General features: G+C 46.1%; 1 protein-coding gene across 1 annotated transcript in view; it reads right to left on the bottom strand.

Moving 5' to 3' along the window:
• LOC311245121 (uncharacterized protein) overlaps positions 1 to 23,615 on the bottom strand; it is a 226,948-nt gene that overhangs the window by 189,736 nt on the left and 13,597 nt on the right. Inside the window, exons 3-5 of the mRNA XM_084334913.1 lie at positions 19,870 to 20,043; positions 15,108 to 15,142; positions 13,462 to 13,614 (exon numbers count right to left, since the gene is read on the bottom strand). Coding sequence (XP_084191039.1) covers positions 13,462 to 13,614; positions 15,108 to 15,142; positions 19,870 to 20,043 — 362 coding nt within the window. The remainder of the gene's footprint in view (positions 1 to 13,461; positions 13,615 to 15,107; positions 15,143 to 19,869; positions 20,044 to 23,615) is intronic.

The following is a 23,615-nucleotide window of genomic DNA, read 5'->3' as shown; positions in this document are numbered from 1 at the left end:
CAGCATGGGTCAGTCCTGAAGGACAACATAGACACCTGGACCCCTAACGTCTAGGTTACACCGATACCCCCCATATGGGGGGGGAAGACAGAAAAAAAATAAAAATAAAAAATAAAGACATTAGAATAAGTAAACCTAAACAAACGAAAAATTCTACCATAACAAAAAATAAATAAAAAATAAAAAATAGAAAGATAAATTAGACTAAGCCGAGAATATAATGGGAAGTAGTACCAAAACAGAAATAAAACACCAAACGAAAAAATAAATCTACATTAAAACATAGAGCCATTCTTGTCTACATAAACATGGTGCATTTGTCAGGTATTATATACTCATGTGCATCGTCGCTGTCTTAGACAAGTGTGCCCCTCCTCCTTTTATAGTGAGTGAAATTGCAAATATTTCCCCCATTTGCTAATATATTTGTCTCCTTTCTCTCCTAAACTAAAAGATATTTTCTCATAGGCAGCTACCCTACCCAGTTCTCCACTCCACTCTCGGAATGACGGGCCTTCTGGTGCCTTCCAGCCTCTCATTATGATCTGTTTGCCTATCATAATACTAGTCTGTATCCAATCAGCTAGGGGCTTTGCGATATGGCTAAGACTGCAGGGATCCCCCAGGATATATAAACCAGAACAGAAATCATACTCCGTCCCTGTGACCTCTGTGATGTAGTCATGTATGTTACTCCAGAAGTCTCTGATTTTCGGACATGACCAGAGTGCATGGACTAGGTCCCCCTCCCCTGTGTGACATTTCCAGCAATCTGGGTTCTCTTTCAGGCCCAGTCTATACATTTTAGAGGGGGTCCAATAAATGCGGTGGAAGATCTTGAATTGTATTAGCCTTGTTCTAATATCCCTGGACACCTGTTTGGGGATCCCCGAGATTATATCCCAGTCCTCTTGCTCAAATGTGACCCCTAGATCCTTTTCCCAGACTATTTTGAGAGCAGAGGATATCCCACTGCCCTCCCTGTCGATAAACATGGAATAGTAGACCGAGGCCTCATGTCCCAACCCAGAAATAGCCAAAATCTTTTTCAGCAGGTCTGTACCCTGGGGGAGGGTCTGTGGCGAGCCAAATGTGCCTATGAGAAGATGCCTCAATTGTAAATATCTCCAAAATTGATTGTTGGCCAGCTGATATTGTTGAATCAGTTTTTCAAAAGATTTTAATGCATCGTCTTCATAGAGGTCCCCCAGGGTGAGGATGCCTTTGTCTATCCATTCCTTCCACATAAAGGGGGATCTGCACAATTTTGGGTTGGCCCATAAGCCTGCCGACAGGCTTAAATGTGGGTTGATATGAAAGATACGAGACACCTTCTTCCATACGGCCTGTAACTGAGGGGTACAATTCCCTGACTGTATTGATAAGTATGGTATCATTAAACCACTACCGCTTTATGTACTTTAACTACTGGCCACACAGTACATGATATAGATATGATGAACACTTTCCCACCTGATGAAACCAAGTCCACACAAATGTATCCGTCGAATCTTTAATATATAGCAAAGGGTATATACAACGTTCACGTAAAGACATTTATGATTTGAATGCACTTGTAAGGCAAATGAGTATTCGTAGGCAAATCAACATTGAATGTCCAATCTCTGGTTACGCAGGAAGCAAGTATACAACCTGGTTCTTTAGGGAACTATAGCGATGGTACTTAATGATTATAGCTGGATATACTAAATAGCTGGTTGTAAGTCAGTAGGGGGGGGGGGTTAGGAGAGCCGCTGGCGATATCCCATCTGGCCAACGATTTCTTGGGAGAATTCAGAGTGCTGAACACGGTGCCCACAGAACCTTGGTCCACAGATGAATACAGTTGGGCCCTCTTGTAGACGGTAGCTGCCGGTCCACAACGAAGAGACGTGAGGCGACCTCACTCGGGTTAGAGCGCCGTCTCACCTGGACTCCTCTCGGGGGTAGTTCCAACACTTACCAGTGTTGGCTGTTATCCATGGCATAATCAAAGCACCCAAAGCAAGTAGATAATCCAAGCCGTGTAGGGCTCGCCGTCGCCCGGGTAAGGTAATCCAATGTGCAGGTCCACTCGTCCTTGCCCAGAACTCCTCGGATGAAAGCACCACACGTGGTCTGCCCAGCCTGGTTAAGACTCTAGATAACGCGAGGAAAACGATGGGGGTACTGCTCACTTTATAACTCTAACCGAACGATGCACAATACATAATAGACTATTATTAACTTAATAGAAATACGTCCCACTCGACGGTATAGTGCCAAACTATGACAATTCAACTATTAATCCACACGATGTCTCAATGCCATTCTGAGGCCAAGTTGACCATACTGCACCACACGTGTATCGTGGGTGAGGCTTAACGTCTTGCCACTAGGTTGGAGGGTAAAGAACTAAGGGCTAAGGGAAGTTCTACTTTACTTGCGCCATATATATATGCGCTGTGAACAAATAGTACCATTCGTATTTCGGCAGATGTATTCCTACGCGGAACCGGGGCTAGTAACGACATGTTCGTCGGCACGATTGAACTTGAACCAAGGGGCTTGGCTGCTGGCGCCAAGTTCTTGTCCAATGAGAGAATGAAACTATTATGGGCTGTTAGTAGACCAAAGGGATATTCAGTGTATATGTACAAGGAATATACAAGGGATATCAAACGATATACAAATACTATTAAATATATATCCATAAATAAATATATATATTCGGTTTAATCTGATCCTTCACAACAGCCGCCCCCTAATTAGTCCCACCTAATTAGCTAAGCAGAGACAGATTGACCGCACTGTCTACCACTCAAGGTCCGCTGTAAGGGTCAGTCAACTCACAAAGTCATGGGGTCATGGTCGTCATCGATAGTGTCTGGGAGTCTGGGCAGTTCTATTAGCCTCGCCACGGGTCGTGTGTAAGTTCGCCCTTGGACGAGCACCTCAGCTGCTCGGACCTTGCCATCGCCACCGGTGATCACTTTGCTTACGCGGCCAGCCGGCCACATAGCTCTGGGTAGTGACTGGTCGATAATCATGACGACTGTTCCTTCTGTCAAATTGTCTCTCTCTTTTACCCACTTCTGGCGTGTCTGTAGAGACGGTAGGTAGTGGAGTAGAAAGCTGTTCCAAAACTTGTCAGCTAGTACTTGACTGTACCTCCACATTCTTCGGCCGTTCGCTTCTTCAGGCCTGTACATTGTCTGGGGTAGCGCGTGGTCCAGCCGCCCCATCAAGAGTGTGTTGGGGGTGACTGGGTCGACATCTGCTATATCACTGGAGACGTAGCCGAGGGGCTTGGAGTTCAATACTCCCTCGATCTCCGTGAGGACTGTCATTAGGACTTCTTCCGCTACAGTCTGGGCCCCAAGCACGGCGTACAGGGCTGTCTTTATAGAACGTACTTCTCGTTCCCAGGTTCCACCGAAGTGGGGTGCGTTCAGGGGATTAAACTGGAAGTCAATCTGGGATGGAGCGAGGTGGGTCTTAAGTTCTGGGCCCATAGCTTGGAAGCTCTCTCTCAGCTCTCTTTCTCCGCCTTTGAAGTTTGTCCCGTGATCAGACAACAATGTAGACGGTTTTCCTTTCCGTGATGTGAATCTTCGGAAGGCCATAAGGAATGAGTCTGTGCTCATGGTTGGAAGGAGTTCGATATGTATCGCTCTGGTGGTCATGCATTTGAATACAATACCCCACCGCTTCTCGGTTCCTCTTCCTTTCTTTATATATAACGGGCCAAAACAGTCCATGCCTGTGGAGTGGAATGGCTTGTCGCCGAGTCGGAGGCGACAGGGAGGTAGGTCAGCCATCCGGGGTATGCTGGGCTGCGCGCGCCACTTTCGGCAGTCTAGACAGGTTCGCTGGAAGCGTCGCACTGCTTCTCTCCCTTGAAGTATCCAATAGCGACGTCTGATCTCCGCGAAGACTCTCTCTGCTCCGGCGTGGTGTACATCCTCGTCGTATTTCTTTATGATCAGCTCTGTGACCATGTGTCGGCTGTTCAAGACTATCGGGTACTTAACGTCATCCGGTAGATCGGGGGCTCTCCGCAGACGACCACCCACTCTGATGAGATTATGGGCGTCGCTCTCGGGTGCCAGGTGGAGCAATCTGCTGTCTGATGGGACGGGCTTTCCTCCCTGTAGACCAGGGGTGGCCAACCCGCGGCTCGCGAGCCGCATGCGGCTCTTTGCCCGTCAATGTGCGGCTCTTCCATCCATAAAAAAAAAAAAAAAAAAAATATATATATTTTTTTTTATGTCACTCATTCCATAAGGACGTAGAATAAACATTTACATTTTTTTTTTAAATGGTCCATTTGCATGTTCTTGGTATCTGAATCTAGGGACATATATGGATCAGTGTCAGAAATAGTGTGTCTGTTACTAGGCTTGAGTAAATTGTAATGAACCAAAGGAGAATATCAATTCTATTTTAAAAAAAAATTATCTTTGACTGTAAATAACACCATGCTAAAATTGACCAGACCTGAAAAATCTAAGCAAATGAATAAAGGGAAGATGATTAAACAGAAGGTTTTGTACATACAGTACTGAATTCTGCCATCTTTTTTATAATGTAAATTTCTCCACCATTTTTCATCATATTGCAACACCGTTTTTTGCAAGACGCTCACAGAAAGGTAGAGAAACTAACTGCGTTCTGTTTTATGGCAATAACGTTCAGGTTTGTGGGAGATAATCCCAAAAAATAAGAGAAATTAAAAAGTAAATCCAGAAGTCAGATGATTGACAGGGGCTGGTGTGAGCTGGGTAGGGTAGTTTTTCGAAATTTGAAAGCCCTGAGTCTCTTCCTTCAAAAGACTACACTCACTTTTGGCTGTGCCACTTCCTCCTGTCAATATGCGCCGGTTTCCGACGCAATGCCCTGAGATTTCTATAATCTTATATTTCACTAATAACAGTTAAAATAATTGGTAAACAAACATAATGCTGAAAATATACACTTTTACTGTATATCTCGGGCTTAAGAGGTTAACCCTGTGAGGCCCAAATTAAAAAGAAATTAGCAACTTCAGAGGCCAGAGGGTGGGACATATAAACACATTTACTATCAAATAGCATTGTGAGGCTGAACAACAGGACCAATTGACTATACATGTGCTTAAAGGGGAACTTATAAATGGCTTTTTTCAGTGTTTACCATCGTTTCTTAGCTATGTGGACTTATATTAATAGGATATATGTCTCTAATTCTCATATTGGCGAATTCTTCCAATTCTCCTCTCACAATATTCACCCTCACTGAACTGAGTCATCTGAAAATGTGCATATCTGTGATGTCAGAGATTTCTCAGCTGCATAATAATGTGGCAGTTGATGTGGCAGTTGGCACCAGGCCACACAGTGGTTGGAGCCCAGCCTCAAAACGGCTTAAGATCTTGAGGTAGAAAAATGCGGTTTTTAGTACTTGATTAGAAATACAAAACAATGCATTTTTTTTGAAAAAAACCTAGGTGTTCCATAGACTCGCAGGAATTGTGTAAAAGTGCCCAAATAGTGAAAGAAATAGTAAAATAGTTCCCCTTTAACATTTTTTAAATAAACATTATTTTTTTAAATGGCTAAAAGTGATTTTGTAATTTTGCAACCGTGGGTCTCACAGGGTACTTTTAACCCTGTGAGGCCCAAATAAAAAAGACATTAGCAACTTCAGAGGCCAGAGGGTGAGACCTATAAACACATGAAGGGTGCCGTGACTGAAAAAAAAGGTTGAGAAACGCTGGTATATGGTGTGGCTCTTTGTGGTACCACAGTCATTTTTTTGTGGCTCTTAGTCTCTGACTGGTTGGCCACCCCTGCTGTAGACAGTCTAGCTCGTCGGGGAACGAGTCTCTCTGGGCTCGTTGTAGTAGAAGAAGTTCTGCTTCTTCGTAGTCAGCTGCTGAAATGTCGGCAGTGGGCTGAATCTCTGGGTGGTGCCTCAGAAATGTCTTTAGTTGCGCACTCTGTAGGGTGAGGCAGTCATCTATGTTGGGGTCTGTGGAGGCGACTGTGCTCAGTCCACAGAACATAGGTTTCTTGTTCTCAGCCTCCTCTTTACTCGCCTCCCGTGGGGTGGGCGTAGGCCACTCTCCTTCCGGGAGCTTGAGGAACTCTGGTCCGTCACTGTAGATGTTGTGACGGGTGAGGTCATCTAGGGACATTCCCCGGGTGATGACGTCAGCTGGGTTGTGTTTGGTGTCCACATACCGCCAGCTCGCTGCTTCTGTTAACTCTTGAATCTCGGTGACTCTGACTCCCACGAAGACTTTGTATCTGCATGAATCAGACTTGATCCATGTGAGTACTGTCGTGGAATCTGACCACAAGATTGTTCTGTGCACCGGAATGGTGAGTTCACGTTGGATTAACGTGGCTAGATGCGCTCCTGCTAGGGCTGCGCAGAGCTCTAGACGCGGGATAGATTGTTGCTTTCGTGGGGCTATTCTTGAGCGAGCCAGGATGAAAGCAGTGTGTATCTCTCCTCCCTTCTCTTGGGCACGCAAGTAGGCCACCGATCCATAGGCTACTTCGGAGGCGTCACTGAAGACGTGTAGATCCATCTTGCATGTCTCTGGCCTCACTGTGGGTGGGAAGTAGCTGCGGCGTATATTGACGCCTGGGAGTGAGCGGAGCTCCGTCTCCCACTCTCTCCATGTGGAGGCAAGGGGTGCGGGTATTGGGTCGTCCCAGCCCTGGTCCTTGTCCCATAGTGCTCGTACAATCATCTTTGCCCTGGTGGTGTAAGGTAGAATACATCCCAACGGGTCATATTGTCTGGCGAGTGTTCTGTACACACTCCGTCTGGTGGTCGGTATCGCCGTCGACCTTCCCTGCTCCGTGGTCAGGGGTTTGTGTCTATAGTGGAGCGAGTCTGTTTTGAAGCGCCAGACTAGTCCTAGTGTCATTTCTTGGGCTTCTCCTGGGATTGTCGCCATCCAGGTCTCGCTGCTGGCAGCCTTGTCCGCGGGGGAGAGGCTGCGCAATACGTGCGGGTCGCTGCTGGCCCACTGCCTGAGATCAAAGCCGCCTTTGATCAGGGAGGCGCGTAGCTTGAGTAGGAGAGCCTCGGCTTCTTCTTGGGTCGAAACGCTTTGTAAACAGTTGTCCACGTAGAAACTGTTCTTCACACTGTGTCGGACCTCTTCATCTGCTGCTGGGTCCTCTGCGACGTGTTTCTGCAGTGCAAATGTAGCACAGCACGGGCTGCATGTGGTTCCGAAGGGGAGGACTTCCCACTGGTAGATGGCTGGGTGCTCATCTCCGGTCCTCTCTCTCCATAGGAACCGCAGCAGGGGCTTATCCTCCTCCACTAGTCTCACCTGCAGGAACATCCCTTTGATATCCCCGCTGATAGCCACCTTGTCCTGGCGGAAGCGTAGTAGCACGCCTAGTAGAGAGGGGCCGAGTGTGGGGCCGGGCAAGAGCTCTTTATTCAGATTCTGGGATCCGATCTGGTAGCTGCAGTTAAACACAATGCGATCCTTGCCGTTGTGGTGGACCTTGTGGTGCGGCACGTACCATGATTCGGTCGTCTGATCGGCCTCTTTAATGTCAATCTTCATTACGTGTCTCGCTGTGATTAGCTTCTCAATCTCAACGCGGTACACACTCTCTTGAGCGGGGTCTTTGGCTAGGCGCCGCTCTGTGTTCAATAGATACCGCTCCGTAGCTTCTTTCGTGGCGTGAAAGGTGGGCATTCCCTCTCGCCTCAGGAGTGGAGTTGCGTATCTCATCACTCCGCCGACTGTGACTCTCTTTGTCCCTTGCTCGAGGAGGTTTATGGCGTAAATGTCTTCTTTAGAACGAATGTCTTTCTTTTCGTTCTTAAAGGGCATTGTCTCTAGTGTCCATAGCCTCTCGACATGCTGCAGGAGAGTGGTGTCTCCTTCTGTCGCTCTGGAGTGGAGGCAGCTAGTGGCTGCTGTTCGGTTGAGAGATTTAGCGAGGGGGCCTTGTAGTGTCCATCCTAGGCGGGTCTCGACTGCTGCAGGACAGCCTCTGGGTCCTGTATGGACCCGGTCTATCGGGACTATGAGGTCTGCATGGTCGGAGCCTATCAGCAGGGTCGGGGTGGCGCCGTCTATGAGCGGGATAGGTAGTTGACGCAGGTGCACATATTTATCCATCAGCTTGGCGATGGGGTAGGTGTACTGTGATAGTCCTATTTCTTGGCTGGTGAAAGCATTTGTAATCCTATACCGTCGCTCTGGCTGCCCGCTTGCTGCGATAGTGAAGGAGACATTCTCGCCTTTTATCGTCTTTAAATCTCTTCTTATTGTCCGAATCGTCATTTGGTTCTCGCTCCCCCGCAGTCCCAGCTGGGCCGCAGCGGACGCGAGCAGAAGGGTCTTCTCTGACCCGTCATCAAGGACGGCGTAAGTGTCCATGACTTTATCTTGGTAGCTCAATGTTACACGGACTACCTTTAAGAGCACTTGGGCGCCGCTGCTGCTGGCGGGGTCAATGTACATGACACTTGCCTTGGTGCTGCTCGATGGTGCAGGTGCAGGCTTTCTTCTGTTACTGTCGTGTAGGACATCTAGGTGGGCTCCGTCACACCGACTGCACCTCTTCTTTAGGCGGCACTCGGCTGCCATGTGACTGCGCGCACATCGGTAACAGCGCCTGTTGGACTTTATCCATTGACTCACTTCTTCTGCATTCATCTTTGTGAACAGGTCACATTGTGACAGCCAGTGTTCCTTCTCGCAGTACGGGCACACCATCTTCCACTTCTCTTTTCTCGAGGGGGTACTGTGGTTCTTACTGCTCGGTACTGATTCTGATTGGTGCATGACAGTCACCGATCTTCTTCCATCGTTTATTCTCCTGGGTCCCTCTCTGGAGCTTGGTGTGCTCCGCACGAACGTATCCAGTCGTAAGCTGCTGACTTCTCTCGCCAGGAAGTCGGCTAGATCGAGGAGGGATGGTTCGGGACCGTTAGGATCACGGTGGTCTCTCTGCCGCCTAAAGCGCTCGTCTGGCGGGTGGCAGCTTCTCTAAAATCCTCTCGACGTTAGAGTTGGCGTATAGCTCGTGCATACCCTTTTCTCGTTGCGCTCCCAGCATCCCTACCAGGGACTGCACTTTTATAGACAGGTCGTCTAATGAGCGATTGTCTGTTGCTGGGGGTAGGCGGTCAATATGCCTTATCTCTTGGATTACGTAATCCCATATACGTCCATATCTCTGGTCCAGCGCTGCTAGAGCCGCGGTGTATGGGGTCGTAGAGGTGGCATAGGCTAGCGCTATATTGTGCGCTCGGGGTACTTTCAGGTGCTTCAGTAATATTGCATACTTGTGACGTTCATCAACGACATCCACCATCATTGTCTCTAAGCACATTCGGAGCTCCGTGTACTGTGCCCGATTCTCATGGGCGAAGTCTGGGATGGTCGGTGTGGCAATGTATGACGCCGTGGATGGCTGATACATCGGCGAGCGTTGGGGGAGAGGCCTCCTAGGCGAGTCTCCTCTTGCGCCTCTCTGTGGGCTGGTACCGGCAGGGTACCATGGCCCGCTGGTCCAGGTGCTATTCCTCGGGGCTGGTCGTGCGTCGTGCTCACCCGTGAATAGAGTCGGGGGTCTGTAGCGCAGCGCCGCGAGGGTATAGCCTGGGCTGTACTGGACCTCCTGGTCCGGTGGAGTACTGTGCTGTCGTCGGGCTTGGTTCTCCTCCTCTCCCTCTTCTTCTTCTATCAGGTCCTCTAGATCCTGTAGTCGTTTATTTAGCTTCTCCGCAGTGTATGCTGCTCCTTCCTTGTAGCTGGGTCTCGCTTGGACCGGTCGGGAAAGGGGGTCTGCGGGGGGTATAGGCTTGGTCTGTTGGTCAAGTTCAGGGTCGCTTGCTCGGTTAGGAGACGCTGCCCTTGACTGTTGTCTCGACGAGTTCCTTGAACCCCTGGCGGAGGGAGAGGGTGTTGCCTTGAGGATCAGCTGCTCCATTAGTTGCGCTTGTAGCTTGTCGCGCTCGGCTTGTAGTCTGTCGCGCTCGGTTTCGCGCTGGATGAGAGCGAGGTCGCGCTCTGCTTCTCTTTGGGCACCGGCAGCGGCACGCTGGGTGTCTGCTCGGTCTCTTGCCATATTCTCTTCCGTCTGAAGGCGTCTCATCTCCAGGCGTATGCGCTCTTCTTCGCTCCGTTGCTGTGTCTGGAGTCGATCGCGTTCACCCTGAAGTCGATCGCGTTCACCCTGGAGTCGATCGCGTTCGGTAGAGGCTGTCAGGCTGACGAGGAACGCCTGTGATAGCATCCTCTCCGCTTCGCTGGGGGAAGACGGTTGTAGAGGTGAGCCGCTCCTGGCGGTACTCGTTGGGGAGTCCTGGAGCTCTATTTCCTCGGCGCTCTCCTCCTCTTCTTCCGTGCAGAGTTCTCTCTCTGTAGGGTTGTCTTCCTCCCGGGGCTGGTCGGGGACTACTTCTTCGGTATTGGCGGGGGGTAAAGGCATGTCAGCTCCCTCCTGGTCCCCACGTGAGCTTGGTCAGTTACATTGGAACCCACTAGGGCCTCTGTGGTCGGGGTAACCTGGTCGTTAAGGTCAGACATAATTTTACTTTCTACTTTTACCGCGTTTACCGCTTGTAGAAGGCTAGGTAGTTGACTGACAGCGTAATCCTCTAAGTACGGAGGTGGCTGTCGTCTGCGCCGCGGGCGTTCTACGTTAGGAGGACCGTTTCGTGGAGTGTTCATCATAGGCCATTTCAATATTAATAACACTATATTAATATTACACTAGTTACCATCCGGCTCGAAGGACCAATTGTAACTGAGGGGTACAATTCCCTGACTGCATTGATAAGTATGGTATCATTAAACCACTACCGCTTTATGTACTTTAACTACTGGCCACACAGTACATGATATAGATATGATGAACACTTTCCCACCTGATGAAACCAAGTCCACACAAATGTATCCGTCGAATCTTTAATATATAGCAAAGGGTATATACAACGTTCACGTAATGACATTTATGATTTGAATGCACTTGTAAGGCAAATTAGTATTCGTAGGCAAATCAACATTGAATGTCCAATCTCTGGTTACGCAGGAAGCAAGTATACAACCTGGTTCTTTAGGGAACTATAGCGATGGTACTTAATGATTATAGCTGGATATACTAAAGGGGGGTCCCGCTGGTTGTAAGTCAGTAGGGGGGGGGGGGTTAGGAGAGCCGCTGGCGATATCCCATCTGGCCAACGATTTCTTGGGAGAATTCAGAGTGCTGAACACGGTGCCCACAGAACCTTGGTCCACAGATGAATACAGTTGGGCCCTCTTGTAGACGGTAGCTGCCGGTCCACAACGAAGAGACGTGAGGCGACCTCACTCGGGTTAGAGCGCCGTCTCACCTGGACTCCTCTCGGGGGTAGTTCCAACACTTACCAGTGTTGGCTGTTATCCATGGCATAATCAAAGCACCCAAAGCAAGTAGATAATCCAAGCCGTGTAGGGCTCGCCGTCGCCCGGGTAAGGTAATCCAATGTGCAGGTCCACTCGTCCTTGCCCAGAACTCCTCGGATGAAAGCACCACACGTGGTCTGCCCAGCCTGGTTAAGACTCTAGATAACGCGAGGAAAACGATGGGGGTACTGCTCACTTTATAACTCTAACCGAACGATGCACCATACATAATAGACTATTATTAACTTAATAGAAATACGTCCCACTCGACGGTATAGTGCCAAACTATGACAATTCAACTATTAATCCACACGATGTCTCAATGCCATTCTGAGGCCAAGTTGACCATACTGCACCACACGTGTATCGTGGGTGAGGCTTAACGTCTTGCCACTAGGTTGGAGGGTAAAGAACTAAGGGCTAAGGGAAGTTCTACTTTACTTGCGCCATATATATATGCGCTGTGAACAAATAGTACCATTCGTATTTCGGCAGACGTATTCCTACGCGGAACCGGGGCTAGTAACGACATGTTCGTCGGCACGATTGAACTTGAACCAAGGGGCTTGGCTGCTGGCGCCAAGTTCTTGTCCAATGAGAGAATGAAACTATTATGGGCTGTTAGTAGACCAAAGGGATATTCAGTGTATATGTACAAGGAATATACAAGGGATATCAAACGATATACAAATACTATTAAATATATATCCATAAATAAATATATATATTCGGTTTAATCTGATCCTTCACAACACGGCCTGTATGTGAGAGATGATAGGGTGAGTTCGGGCAGTTGGTGGTAATTTAGCTGTAATATACGACAGTGGGGGCAGCCGTGTGTATACCGACTGCTCCATTATGTACCATGGAGGCGCTCTCTCAGGGGGCAGGGCCCACTGTGTCATATGTCTGAAACTGTAAGCATAATGATATAGTAATAATTTGGGGAGACCCAGGCCACCTCTGTCCACAGGTTGTTGTAGTTTACCAATACGCATCCTGGGTCTTTTACCGTTCCACAGGAATGTGTTGCATATTCTATCAAATTGTTTAAAATACTTGCTAGGTATTGCTATCGGCAGTGACTGGAGGAGGTAGTTTACTCTGGGAATGCAGTTCATCTTAAGAACATTAACCTTTCCCCATAGTGACAAGAAAAGGGGAGCCCATCTCTCCACATCCGCTGAGATTTTGCCTAGTAGTGGGTCAAAGTTGACACTAACAATGTCATTTACTTGCTTGGGGAAAAGAATCCCTAGATACCGAATACCCTTTTCAGGCCACTGAAAGGAGCCATCTTTAAATAGTGATTTGGGGCAGTAGGACGTTAGGGGAAGAGCCTCCGACTTACAGACTGTATTCATTGTACCTCAGGAGAGGAAGAGAAAAGGGTTTGACTGATATATTGGTTTGTCACTACGGACCATTTTTAATTTTAATTTTTAACTTTTTTTTAGCCTTCTCTTTCTCCAAATTTTTCTCTGATTTTCTCCCCGTCCCAATTAGTCGTTGTGCCAATGGTTGTTGTTTCGCATGTTCTCCCACGAGTCGGTACAAGGGTGTCCTGATGTCGAACGCACGCTTCCTCCGAGACGTGCGCCGTCAAGCCAGTGACGCTCTTTCCACTTGGCAGCAAGGACTCTCATTGGTGAAGTGTAACGCGTGGGAGGGCACGCTATCTCCACCAAGTCCTGCCCCGCTGAGCAAGCGCCGAGACCTGACCACAACGCCAGATTCCCACCCGCCAGCTTTCCCACCCCCTAATACTGCCAATTGTATTAGTATGAACGACCAGCCAAGCTGGTAGCAACGCCGAGAGCTGAACTCGAACCCAGCGTCTCCTGCGTTGGTGACGAGCGCAATCTCCGCTACGCCACCTGACCGCACTACGGACCATTTTTTAAGTAACAGTGATGATTTGTTGATTAGATCAACAAATTGCTTAGTGGACAAAGTCCAATGACTGCTAGTGGACATCACAGTCTTTAGTGGAGGACAAAGTCCAATGACTGCTAGTGGACATCAGTCTTTAGTGGAGGACAGCCCTACTGTGTGTGTCTTACCCTCCTCTGAAAGGGCAGGATGAAGACATTGAAGTATCCCGAGACATAGCCCCAGGGACGGGCCAGGTTGACAAGGTCCTCCACACTGCACCCGTCTGTAGGGAGACCGGTAACCATAGCAACTGTATGGTGAGTCATAAGACGATTGACGACCTAGAATTGAGGGAGAGAAAGTTAACTACATACAGGGTTCCCACAGACATTGCAAAATGAAATTCAAGGACTTTTAAGTGCTTTTCCAAACACTATTTTACATTTTCAATTTGCTTGGCCTGCTTGCCAGCTAGAGCAAGCTAGAGCACCACACACGAAGAAATGAGGAAAAGCAGTTGGAGCGTGCATGACAGCGACTTGTTAGATAAAACGGAACAAAAAAAAGATTTCTTGATTCAGAACAATTTGATCATGGATTAACAAAACATTCAATGCGAATGGTTGATTTGAATTTCAAGCAATTTTTAAGCACCTTTTAAAAAATTGGCTGTTTTCAAGGAATTCCAGGCCTGGACTTTTTTTTGTAAAAAAGCAAGCACTTTAACCCTTTTCTCGCCAATGACGTGTTAAGACGTCATTCCTCGCCATGCGTAATCTGCCAATGATGTTTTACAGCGTCTTTGAGATCAATATTTCAAATTTCTGTCATGGTATTCATATTTCACCCACGGATCCTTGACTGGTGCTGTAGGACTCCGCTCAACTCTCCAACGCTTCAACACCGCCACCTGGTGGCCGATCGGCGAGTTACAACCGGATGTTGATAATTGTGACGCCGGTGTGTCTCCCTATTCACTCGCTATCGCTCGCAAGACTCCATCTTGACACACTGGATAATCGATCCGTTGCCATAACTCAATAAACAACATTATTTGGACGTATATAGTATTATACAACCTGGAAATGGATCGCATAGATCAACATCCCATAATAGCGATCTTTTTGCTCCACTCTCATCGCCCAACGCTACGAGGAGACTGGGGTGAGTTTCAGCGTTTTTCTTGACCATTTTCGCTGCTCTGATCAATATAATATATAAAACAATGAATAAAGTGTGCATGAAATAATAGGGGAAAGAAAACGTTAGGAACTTGTTACATTCACCCACACAAGGGCTGAGTAATCACACACACACCCCTCTCTCACACACTCTCCCAGCTCTCTTTCTCTCTTGCCCCTTCCTCATCTCTCTCACCCCCCTCTCTCTCTTTATATCTCACACACACACACACTTCAGAAACAAACATAGTATCAATGAGAGCATCAATAATACACCCGAGTGATAAAAAAAAATTTAAGTTAATCGTGAGTTAAAAAAAATAGTGGCATTAATAGAATCGGGCGATAATGCGTTAATATCGCGTTAACTTTGACAGCCTTAGAAAAAATATATCTGACTTGGCATCTTCTGTCATTTTACCCACGCTACGCCACTGGCATGGTTGCCTCTGCCATCGGTGTATGAATGTGAGTGAATGGGTAAAATGTGAGGAACAAATTGTAAAGCGCTTTGGATGAAAGCGCTATAAAAATGCAGCCATTTAGATAGAGGTAGAGAGATAGAGATGGAAAGAGATAGATGTAGAGAGATACAAATAGAAAGAGATAGATGTAGAGAGGCTTGTAGAGAAGTGTACAGAGAAGTAACTCACCTCAGTTGGTTGCAGTCCTTTGGCCGTGAAATAGTCTGTAAGAAAATCAGAGTGTTCCTAAACGTAACTATGGTGACATGAAGCATAAAAGCACAGCATATATTATCGATACAATTATTTATCCTATTTAGAGCCTGAAGATATTACTGGTAGCATTATACCTTAACACTTTCAGTGCCAACGACGAGATTTCTCGTTAGTTCATGCCAACATGAACATTTTACTTGTCAGACAAGTAACCGGAGACGATCCAAGCCATTGCCCACCACCAGAAGAGCAGAGAATATGTGTTTCCAGTACCCAGCGTTGGATCAATAAACGCGATCGATATTTGGAATGGCGATCAGGAATTGGAATAATCTTTTTGGAGAACATCTGATCTGAGGTAAGGAATCTATTTTACCAGTCTTGGGATAATCAGAGCTATTTTTTCAGCCCGCTTCTATAGCGTGCATAAGTACACATATACTATCGATAATCTAGCGTTTATTTGAAAACTATTCATAAATAGGCCGAAAAAATAACAACGTGTTTTGTGTATTCCAGTGTATTCCAGTAAGCGACGGCCATATTAGACACATAATAGCCATAATTTAAGATGTAGTTTATGCGTTCGCCAAATATGAGAGCTCTGTCATTGAAGTGGGTGGTGGCACGCAACGGGGTTCCTAGGCGACGCATGGCTGGCACGGAAAGTGTTAAGCATATTTGTTACGGACTCTGTCCTTGTATCATTATTTCCCTTGTATGTATCCTTGTATATTATATTGTATTGTATAGGGCAGTGGTTCCCAAACTGTGGTGCGCACTAGTGCACTGCAACCTTGCCCAGGCCCGACGGGGCCCGGCCCGGCCCGGCGGGTTCGGGCTGGGTAGGGCTTTTTACAAAAAAAATTATATTTTAATAATAATAATAATATTTTTTTTCTGGTTTTCACGCGGGCTAGGGCTTAAAATATTATTTACAGTCTGGCTTATTTTCGGGCAGGGCCTGAAGTTCACGGGCTCGGGCAGGGCTCGGGCTTTATTTCAAGGCCCTTGCAGACCACTAGTGCGCACACCCCTTGTGGTGCCCGAGCGCTCTCTAGGTGGTGCGTGACATGAAAAGGCTAATAAAAAATAAATAAAAAATAAATATTTACAATAACATTTCATAAAAATCTTAGTCAAACCTTTAGTATTATGGATATTAAACATGCTGGCAGAGTACATGCATCCATGTTGTCGTGAACATTTTAATTAAATAAAGAAATTCCCTATCCATAGTCACTGTGGGAAGAGATAAAATAAAAAATTAAATCTGTGCACGGAGACCAGCAACAATTTTTTCTAACAGAAACCCATTGGGGGGTGCGTCAGCTAGGTCGGGAGGTGACAGGGGGTGCACGGCCAAAAAAGTTTGGGAACCGCTGGTATAGGGAATTATTAATTATTATGTGTTATGCATGTAGGCAGGTTGTTTTGTTGTTTTTGTCTCTCTCCTGTGTAACATATCCATCTCTCAGGGTCAATCACCATCTCACTCCAAACAGCAGCAGCAGCAGCTGAGGCTCGTCAGTCAATCAAGCTCCACATCCCTTCATATATACCACATTGTGTGCAGTGTTAGGGGGCTCCCTGGTTCATTTGGTTGTGGTAACCATTCTGTGTCTTTGTGGGAGAGTGGGTCTTTTGTAGAGCTGGTGAAGGCTCTGGCACTTTGTGCTGTTAGTTTGTAGGAAATAGCTTTAGTGTTGTTCTTTATTGTAAAGCTGTATCTTTAGTGTTGTGTGTTCTGTAGAGCTGTGGCCTTTTAGGCATTTCGGTTGGTGTAGAGCTGGTACCTAAAGCTCTGGTTAGGTGTGCTATTGTTTAGTGGAATCCTTGTATCTTTTGATGTTTGTAGCACATTTCTGTTTATCCCATAACCTGTTTGTGTATTTGTTTGTTCCCTTATCACCCAGCCAATGGTGATAATTTTTTTCCTGTATATTAATCTTTTGTTTCGCACACAGGGACAATTGAGGACAGGAAGATACCCTGGGGTCTACATTTTGCATCACGTAGGTGACCTGATGTTAAAGACACCAGCCTTAGAGTGAGCACCGCCACCTGTACTTTTGGGCGTCAGTGCCTGTAAGGGGGGTGGGATTTGATTTCCTTTTATATTTCATTTGGTGCCACTGGTAGTCCTCCTTGATCTCTGTGTTGCTGTGTTTATAAATAAATACTATTATTTTGCAAACGGTTTCCATGGTTGTGTCACTGTACCCTCACCTACCCTGTATGTGGCCTAGTGTTGCGTCCTCTTACTGGGGTGCGTAACAATATTGTGTCAAATGTAAACCAAACCTGAATCTCAAGGTGGTTGTACTCATCTGGCAGGCTGTCATTTGAAATTACTAGGGTTGTAACCCACGCTGGGATTTTACATGTTAAAACTAGATCTTAATGGTGGCCGGGTAGCGCAGCGGACTAAGCGTCTGTCTACCACTACAGAGCCAGTGGGATCGAATCCGGCTGTGGTGCCTCCGGCTTGGCCGACCGTCCATACTAACACAATTGGCAGTGTTAGCGGGTGGGAAGCCGGCGTGGGTGGGTCCTGGTCGTTGTAAAACATCGTACAGATCGGTCGGGGCGCCTGCACAGCAAGGTGGGGTCCTGGGAGAGGTAGTGTGCTCCTTCCACACGTTACACTCTCCTAGAGCCATATGGAATCCGCGATCACGGAATCGCGGAATTGAGCAATAAAAATGGAATCAACTATAAAAAAAAAATTAATTAAATTTTTCTTTTTTTTTTACTTTTTTTTTTATGTTGTGGGACTTGTACAGCACTTTGTTCAACTTTGTCAGTGCTGTAAAGTTTAAACCTTTTTAAATCTTAGACAAACAAAACACTTTGCTTTCATGAAATATTGTAAGCAGTCATTTGAGGCTTCATAAAAGCAGCACAATGAACACAAATCTGTCAGTGCCGAGTCCGACCTCATCTTAAATAACAAACGGCATTGCTTGTTGTAGTTAACAAAGAGAGGCAGAGTTGATTTTGCAAAAATATATATACCTTTTTATTTTAATTTTTTTTAATAATCGAATTTTATTTTCATATTCGAATGAAATAAATGAATGAAGCTTCGAAGTATTTAAGACAGCCCTATTAAATGGACTGTTATATCTTATTAAATTGTGGACATTTATTCATTCCCACTTATTAGACACTATTTCTGATGGTAAAATGAGCGTACAAAGCAAAATACAGAATTCTGAAATATTAAAACGAAAAAAAACGGAATTTGGAAAAAAATAAAATGGAATTTGGAAAAAAATAAAACGGATTTCATATGGCTCTACGACTCTCCCAGTGAGAGTCCGCGCTGCCAGGTGAAAAGAAGGGTGTGATGAGTACGCTCCCTCGTGTCCCCGGGGACGCTGATTCGCTCCAAACCTGGACCGCTGGAATAGGTGGTCTCGGGTGCGAACCAGCGTCCCAGACGACGGAGCGGGGCGTGGTGTGCAAGCTTACTGTAATGCTTTCATGCTTGCTTGAATTTTGGGCAGATAAAAACATACAGCAACAACTGGACAATACCCACAAAAACTATATTTATGGGCAATTTGGAGAGTTCAGACCTCAACCAAACAAGCATGTTGAGCCTCACGGCTCAGTGGATGAAAACTTCTAGATGAAGCCACGTTACAAGCCCAAGACTTCCCTGGCTCGCATTAGGCCTGGCAATTTTTTTGCCATTGCTATGTCTATACATTGGTTTCTTGTTCGAATGCATTTATTTCTATAGACCAGTGGTGCCCAACCAGTCGGCTGTGATCGACCGGTAGATTGCAGGCTGATTTTCAAGTAGACCGCAAGATAATTTTTATATAACATCGAGTATGTTGTCACGTCGCCGCTGAGATGAGACTTGCTTTAGCGCAGAGCTTTCCTCTCATTTCATTATAGACACAGACCAGCGCGGACCTTCAATGACATGCAATATAATTGATGCGAGCAATGGGCTAACGTTAGCTGCTAACTAGTTATCCAATAACTAGGCTAAGCTCACTAGCGTTAGCCGCTAACCCTGGAAAACGCTCAAAGCGGACTCCACAACACCAGTTCCATTCGTGAGAAAAGGGGGTGAGTTATATTGACAAGGCTTGACAACAGAGGTTCAAAGATAACTTCATATTTATTGGTTATTCGTTTCTTTATATCGGGCATCCAGTTTCCATCTCTGTATGTTCAACTGTTCCATGTGTTGACGTTCGAGTGTGACATCATCGCCTACGGCAGCTTACACGCTCAAAACGCAAACCGTAAACAAAACCCGGAGCAAACCAAGACTGCAGTGTGTACACAAACCAGAGTGGGGAGAGGGAGGGGGGGAGTTCGCACTCAAAGACGGAGCGAGGACGGAGCGGAACACCCATTCCTAATGAGAAAGCCCCCATAGTCTCCGCCCTCCCAGACCGAGAACAGTAGGAGACAGAGCACGCAATGACCAGGTAGGGGATTGGGAATTGGCATAACGACTAACATTGGGATGGGAGAAAGATGGAAAAAGAGAAAGTAAAAAGAAAAACTAAAAAAAAAACTAGATCTTAATATTTAGAATTTTGGTACAAAATACAAGCCTCATAATGTTAAATGATAGCCTGCTAGATGAGTTCAACCATTTTGGGATTAAAATCGTTTGCATTTCAAGTTGATTTATTTGCTCTATATGTGGCCCATCATTGGAGTTTCATGGTATAGTTGTTGACACTTGTTAAGTCTTTCTTACCTGGGACCCTGAACCCAGGACAATTAGTAGGGATAATCAGATTTTCAGAGTTTGTCGTCCAAAATGGTGGAGCAGCCCCTGGAACCTCCAAGGCACCAAGCCTGCGTGGGGGTGGAGCAGGCTCCCCGGCCTGCTCTCCAGGTGTCACATCCAGAGGACCTCTTGGAGTAATACCTAGAAGAATAAAATCATCCTGATTAGGGACGCAAGAACATGTTCTCTAATCTAATACACATGTTCTCTAATCTAATACACATGTTCTCTAATCTAATACACATATTCTCTAATACACATGTTCTCTAATCTAATACACATGTTCTCTAATCTAATCCACATGTTCTCTAAGGGCGTTTTCACACTTGTAGTTTGTTTTCTTTGTTCCGATTCAGGGAATATAATGGTACAATGTTGCACTTGTCCCTTAGTTCGTTTGTGTTCACACGGCTGTGTTAACAGCGGACCAAAACTTGTAAACAAACGGCACATGCAGCAAAACTGTCACTCATTGGTCCGATTTTTTACAGTTGACAGTCTTCGCTCGGATTTTTCTTAACTCAAAAATACAGAATACGCTAAAGAGATAATCGAAAATGGAGCATCAGCAACGTGTTTGGTTGCTTGTTTTAATTGGCATTCTCTGGATGACTACTGTTCAGCCTGTGAAGAAAACATTCAATTTCAGCGAGCATCAAGGCTACGACTCGAAAATAATGTTATGATGCATATGATAAGAAGACGTGCTGCCTCACGGCGACACCGTAGGAGAAGATGCGCTCTGATGGACGCATACAACAACATATTCAACCAACAATTTATCTTCCAAAGACGAATCAGGTAAGCTATTTTTCATTTTTCATTTTCATCCAGCCATCGGACAATTCCAAATAACGTTAGCCTAACGTTAGCTAGCTAGCTGTGCATAGCATAGCATGTATGTGTGTCTTCCTTTGATCATGTCGTGTTTTTTGTTATTAAAATGTCTTCCCCTCCTTTTCCCCGATTTTTCTCCCATCCCACCCTTCCTGGTTGTTGCGTACTTTCCCCTACTGTTGGTCCGGGAGACCGGAGACTGTCACATGCTTTCCTCCGACGCATGTGCAGCCTGGGGCAGGCCAACCTGGCCGCGCAGGTTCTCACCGGGGAGAGTGTAGCGTGTGGGAGGCCACACTATCTCTCCTTAGTTCCAACCCTTGCTGAGCAGGCGCCCCGACCGAACTGTAGGGGTCGCTGTCCACAACGCCCAGGACCCACCCTTCAGCTTTCCCACCCCCTGATACAGCCAATTGTATCAGTGTGAGAGGCCAGCCAAGCTGATAGCAACGCCGGGAGCTGGATTCGAACAGGCGAATCCAGTGTCTCCCGGTGTTGGTGACGAACGTAATCTCCGTGCGCCACCTGCCCCCCCCCCCCCATTCTGCAATCTGTTAATAAAGTTTTCAATCAATCAATCAATCAGTTGCCCCCCAATTCCCTGCTATATAAATAAACGTACCGTGCCTGCTTGTATTGAGCTGTACTGTATTGTACCCATTCTGCAATCTGTTAATACCATTTTCAATCAATCAATCAATCAGCCTAACCCCAATCTTCACTTTTCATGAAGTATACCTATTTTTGGTCAAATTGGTTGTATTTGAATGGTGGGTAGTAAGCTCAATAGGTTATGCTTACCTGCCATGTTGACCTGATCTGTATTTGCTGGTTGTAAACCATAATGTTAATGATGCATTGGAATACAATTTTCTATCTCTCTGCCTTTACTGCAGGGGCATATTAGATATGGGTATATCCACGTACCCATGCTTGGTGGCCACACATCTACAGTACTTGGACTGACCACGAATGGCTGCTAAACTTCAGGATGCGAAGAGGGACTTTGATACACTTGTGTGATACCCTCCGGCCCTGGTTGACCCATCACACCACCAGATTTAGAAAGCCAGTTCCTGTAGAGGTTCGAGTGGCAATCTGTGTCTGGAGATTGGCAACAAACCTTGAATACCGCTCTCTTTCTCATTTGTTTGGCGTTGGCTTGTCCACATGCCGTGTTATAACTCAACAAGTTGTCACTGCCATGAATGTTATAATGAAGCCACAGTATATAAAAACACCCTCTTGCTGCCCAGTTCAGATCAATAGCACAAGGCTTTCGCGATAAATCAAGATTTCCCCAAGTAGCTGGTGCTATTGATGGAACCCATATTAACATCAGAGCTCCACCTGACACTCCGGCGGATTACTTCAATAGAAAAGGCCATAAGTCCACTATTTTACAGGGTGAGGTGTAGACAACAAGCTCAAGTTTTGGGACATAAATGTTGGGCAGCCAGGTAGGATACACGATGCTCGTGTTTTCGCCCTGTCGAGACTGTATGAGCGTGGTGACAGAGGCACACTGGTAACAAGAGTGACTGAAACATTTGAGGGAGTTGATGTGCCACTTGTCATTTTAGGTGATTCGGCCTGCCCTCTGCCGTCTTGGGTTATGAAACCTTACCGTGAGGGTAGAGGAGTAACACCAGTACAGATAGGTTTCAACCATCGCCTTAGTCAAGCACGCATGACTGTAGAGCGTGTCTTTGGGCGTCTCAAAGGCCGCTGGAGATGTCTCCTAAAGGAATGTGATGCCCACATTACCCTGGTCAGCCAAATCATCGCAGCATGTTGTGTACTACACAACTTCTGTGAAGTTAACAATGAACAGTTCCTTGATGGAGACAATTGTGGAATAGTCTTAGTGACGGGTTGAAGTTGTGTACCTCTCGGGGGAGATTTAAAAAGGCCCTGAAGGATAAAATAATTCAGGAGTACAGTTTTGAGTAAAACATCAAACATTTATTTAATTTTATATCTTGCAGCATATTTAAAAATGTTCTTTCTTACATTAACCCATTCTCCGCCAATCACGTGTTAAGGCGGGTTTCTCCGCCATGCGTTGTCTGCCAATCACGCCGTAAGGCGTGTTTGAGATCAATATTTCATATTTTCGTCATGGTATTCATATTTCACCCACGGAGTCTTGGCTGATACTGTCTGAGCCATCACAACTCTGCAACGCTTCAATACCGCCACCTGGTGGCCGATCGTCGAGTTGCCAAACCGGAAGTGCCCATTGGAGCTCGGTCCGTCCCCTATTTTCGTCCGGCCACTCGTTTATCGTCCCGGGGCTCAATACAGACACCGTGGATATGGATCTTTGCCATAACTCAATAATCAACATGATTTGGACGTGTATTAGTAATATACAAACCGGAAATGGATCGCATCGATCAACATCCCATAATTGGGATCGGTTTGCTCCACTCTCATCGCCCAACGCTACGAGGAGACTGACGTGAGTTTCAGCGTTTTTCTTTATCATTTTAGATACAAACTGCTCTGATCAATATATCACCCATACTACATAAATAATTTTACGTCGGTCATTGAATTATAAAGACCCCCCCCCCTCTGTTCACCCGCAGATGATCAGTCATGACGTTTAGGACCATGTACAGTTGAAATTTTTAATATAGCATGGATCGGTATCAAACTGCATTTGATAATCTAATATATGCATTTATGCCTATATCTCACGTTCTATGAAATACTGCAGAAAACGATAAAAACATATTTATACTCTAGACGGTATTATAGTATGAATGTGTGAATGAAAAAGTAAAACGTTCCTACATCCTGAACGATAGATAATTGATGTTGAATGGGCCATAGTAATGTCAATTTAGCAATACAATTTAAAAAGTTAT

Source organism: Notolepis coatsorum (genome assembly GCF_963971535.1).
Source record: "Notolepis coatsorum genome assembly, chromosome: 1".
Taxonomy (NCBI): Eukaryota; Metazoa; Chordata; class Actinopteri; order Aulopiformes; family Paralepididae; genus Notolepis; species Notolepis coatsorum.
The sequence above is the reverse complement of the archived record's forward strand: the minus strand, read 5'-3'. Positions and strand labels throughout refer to the sequence as shown.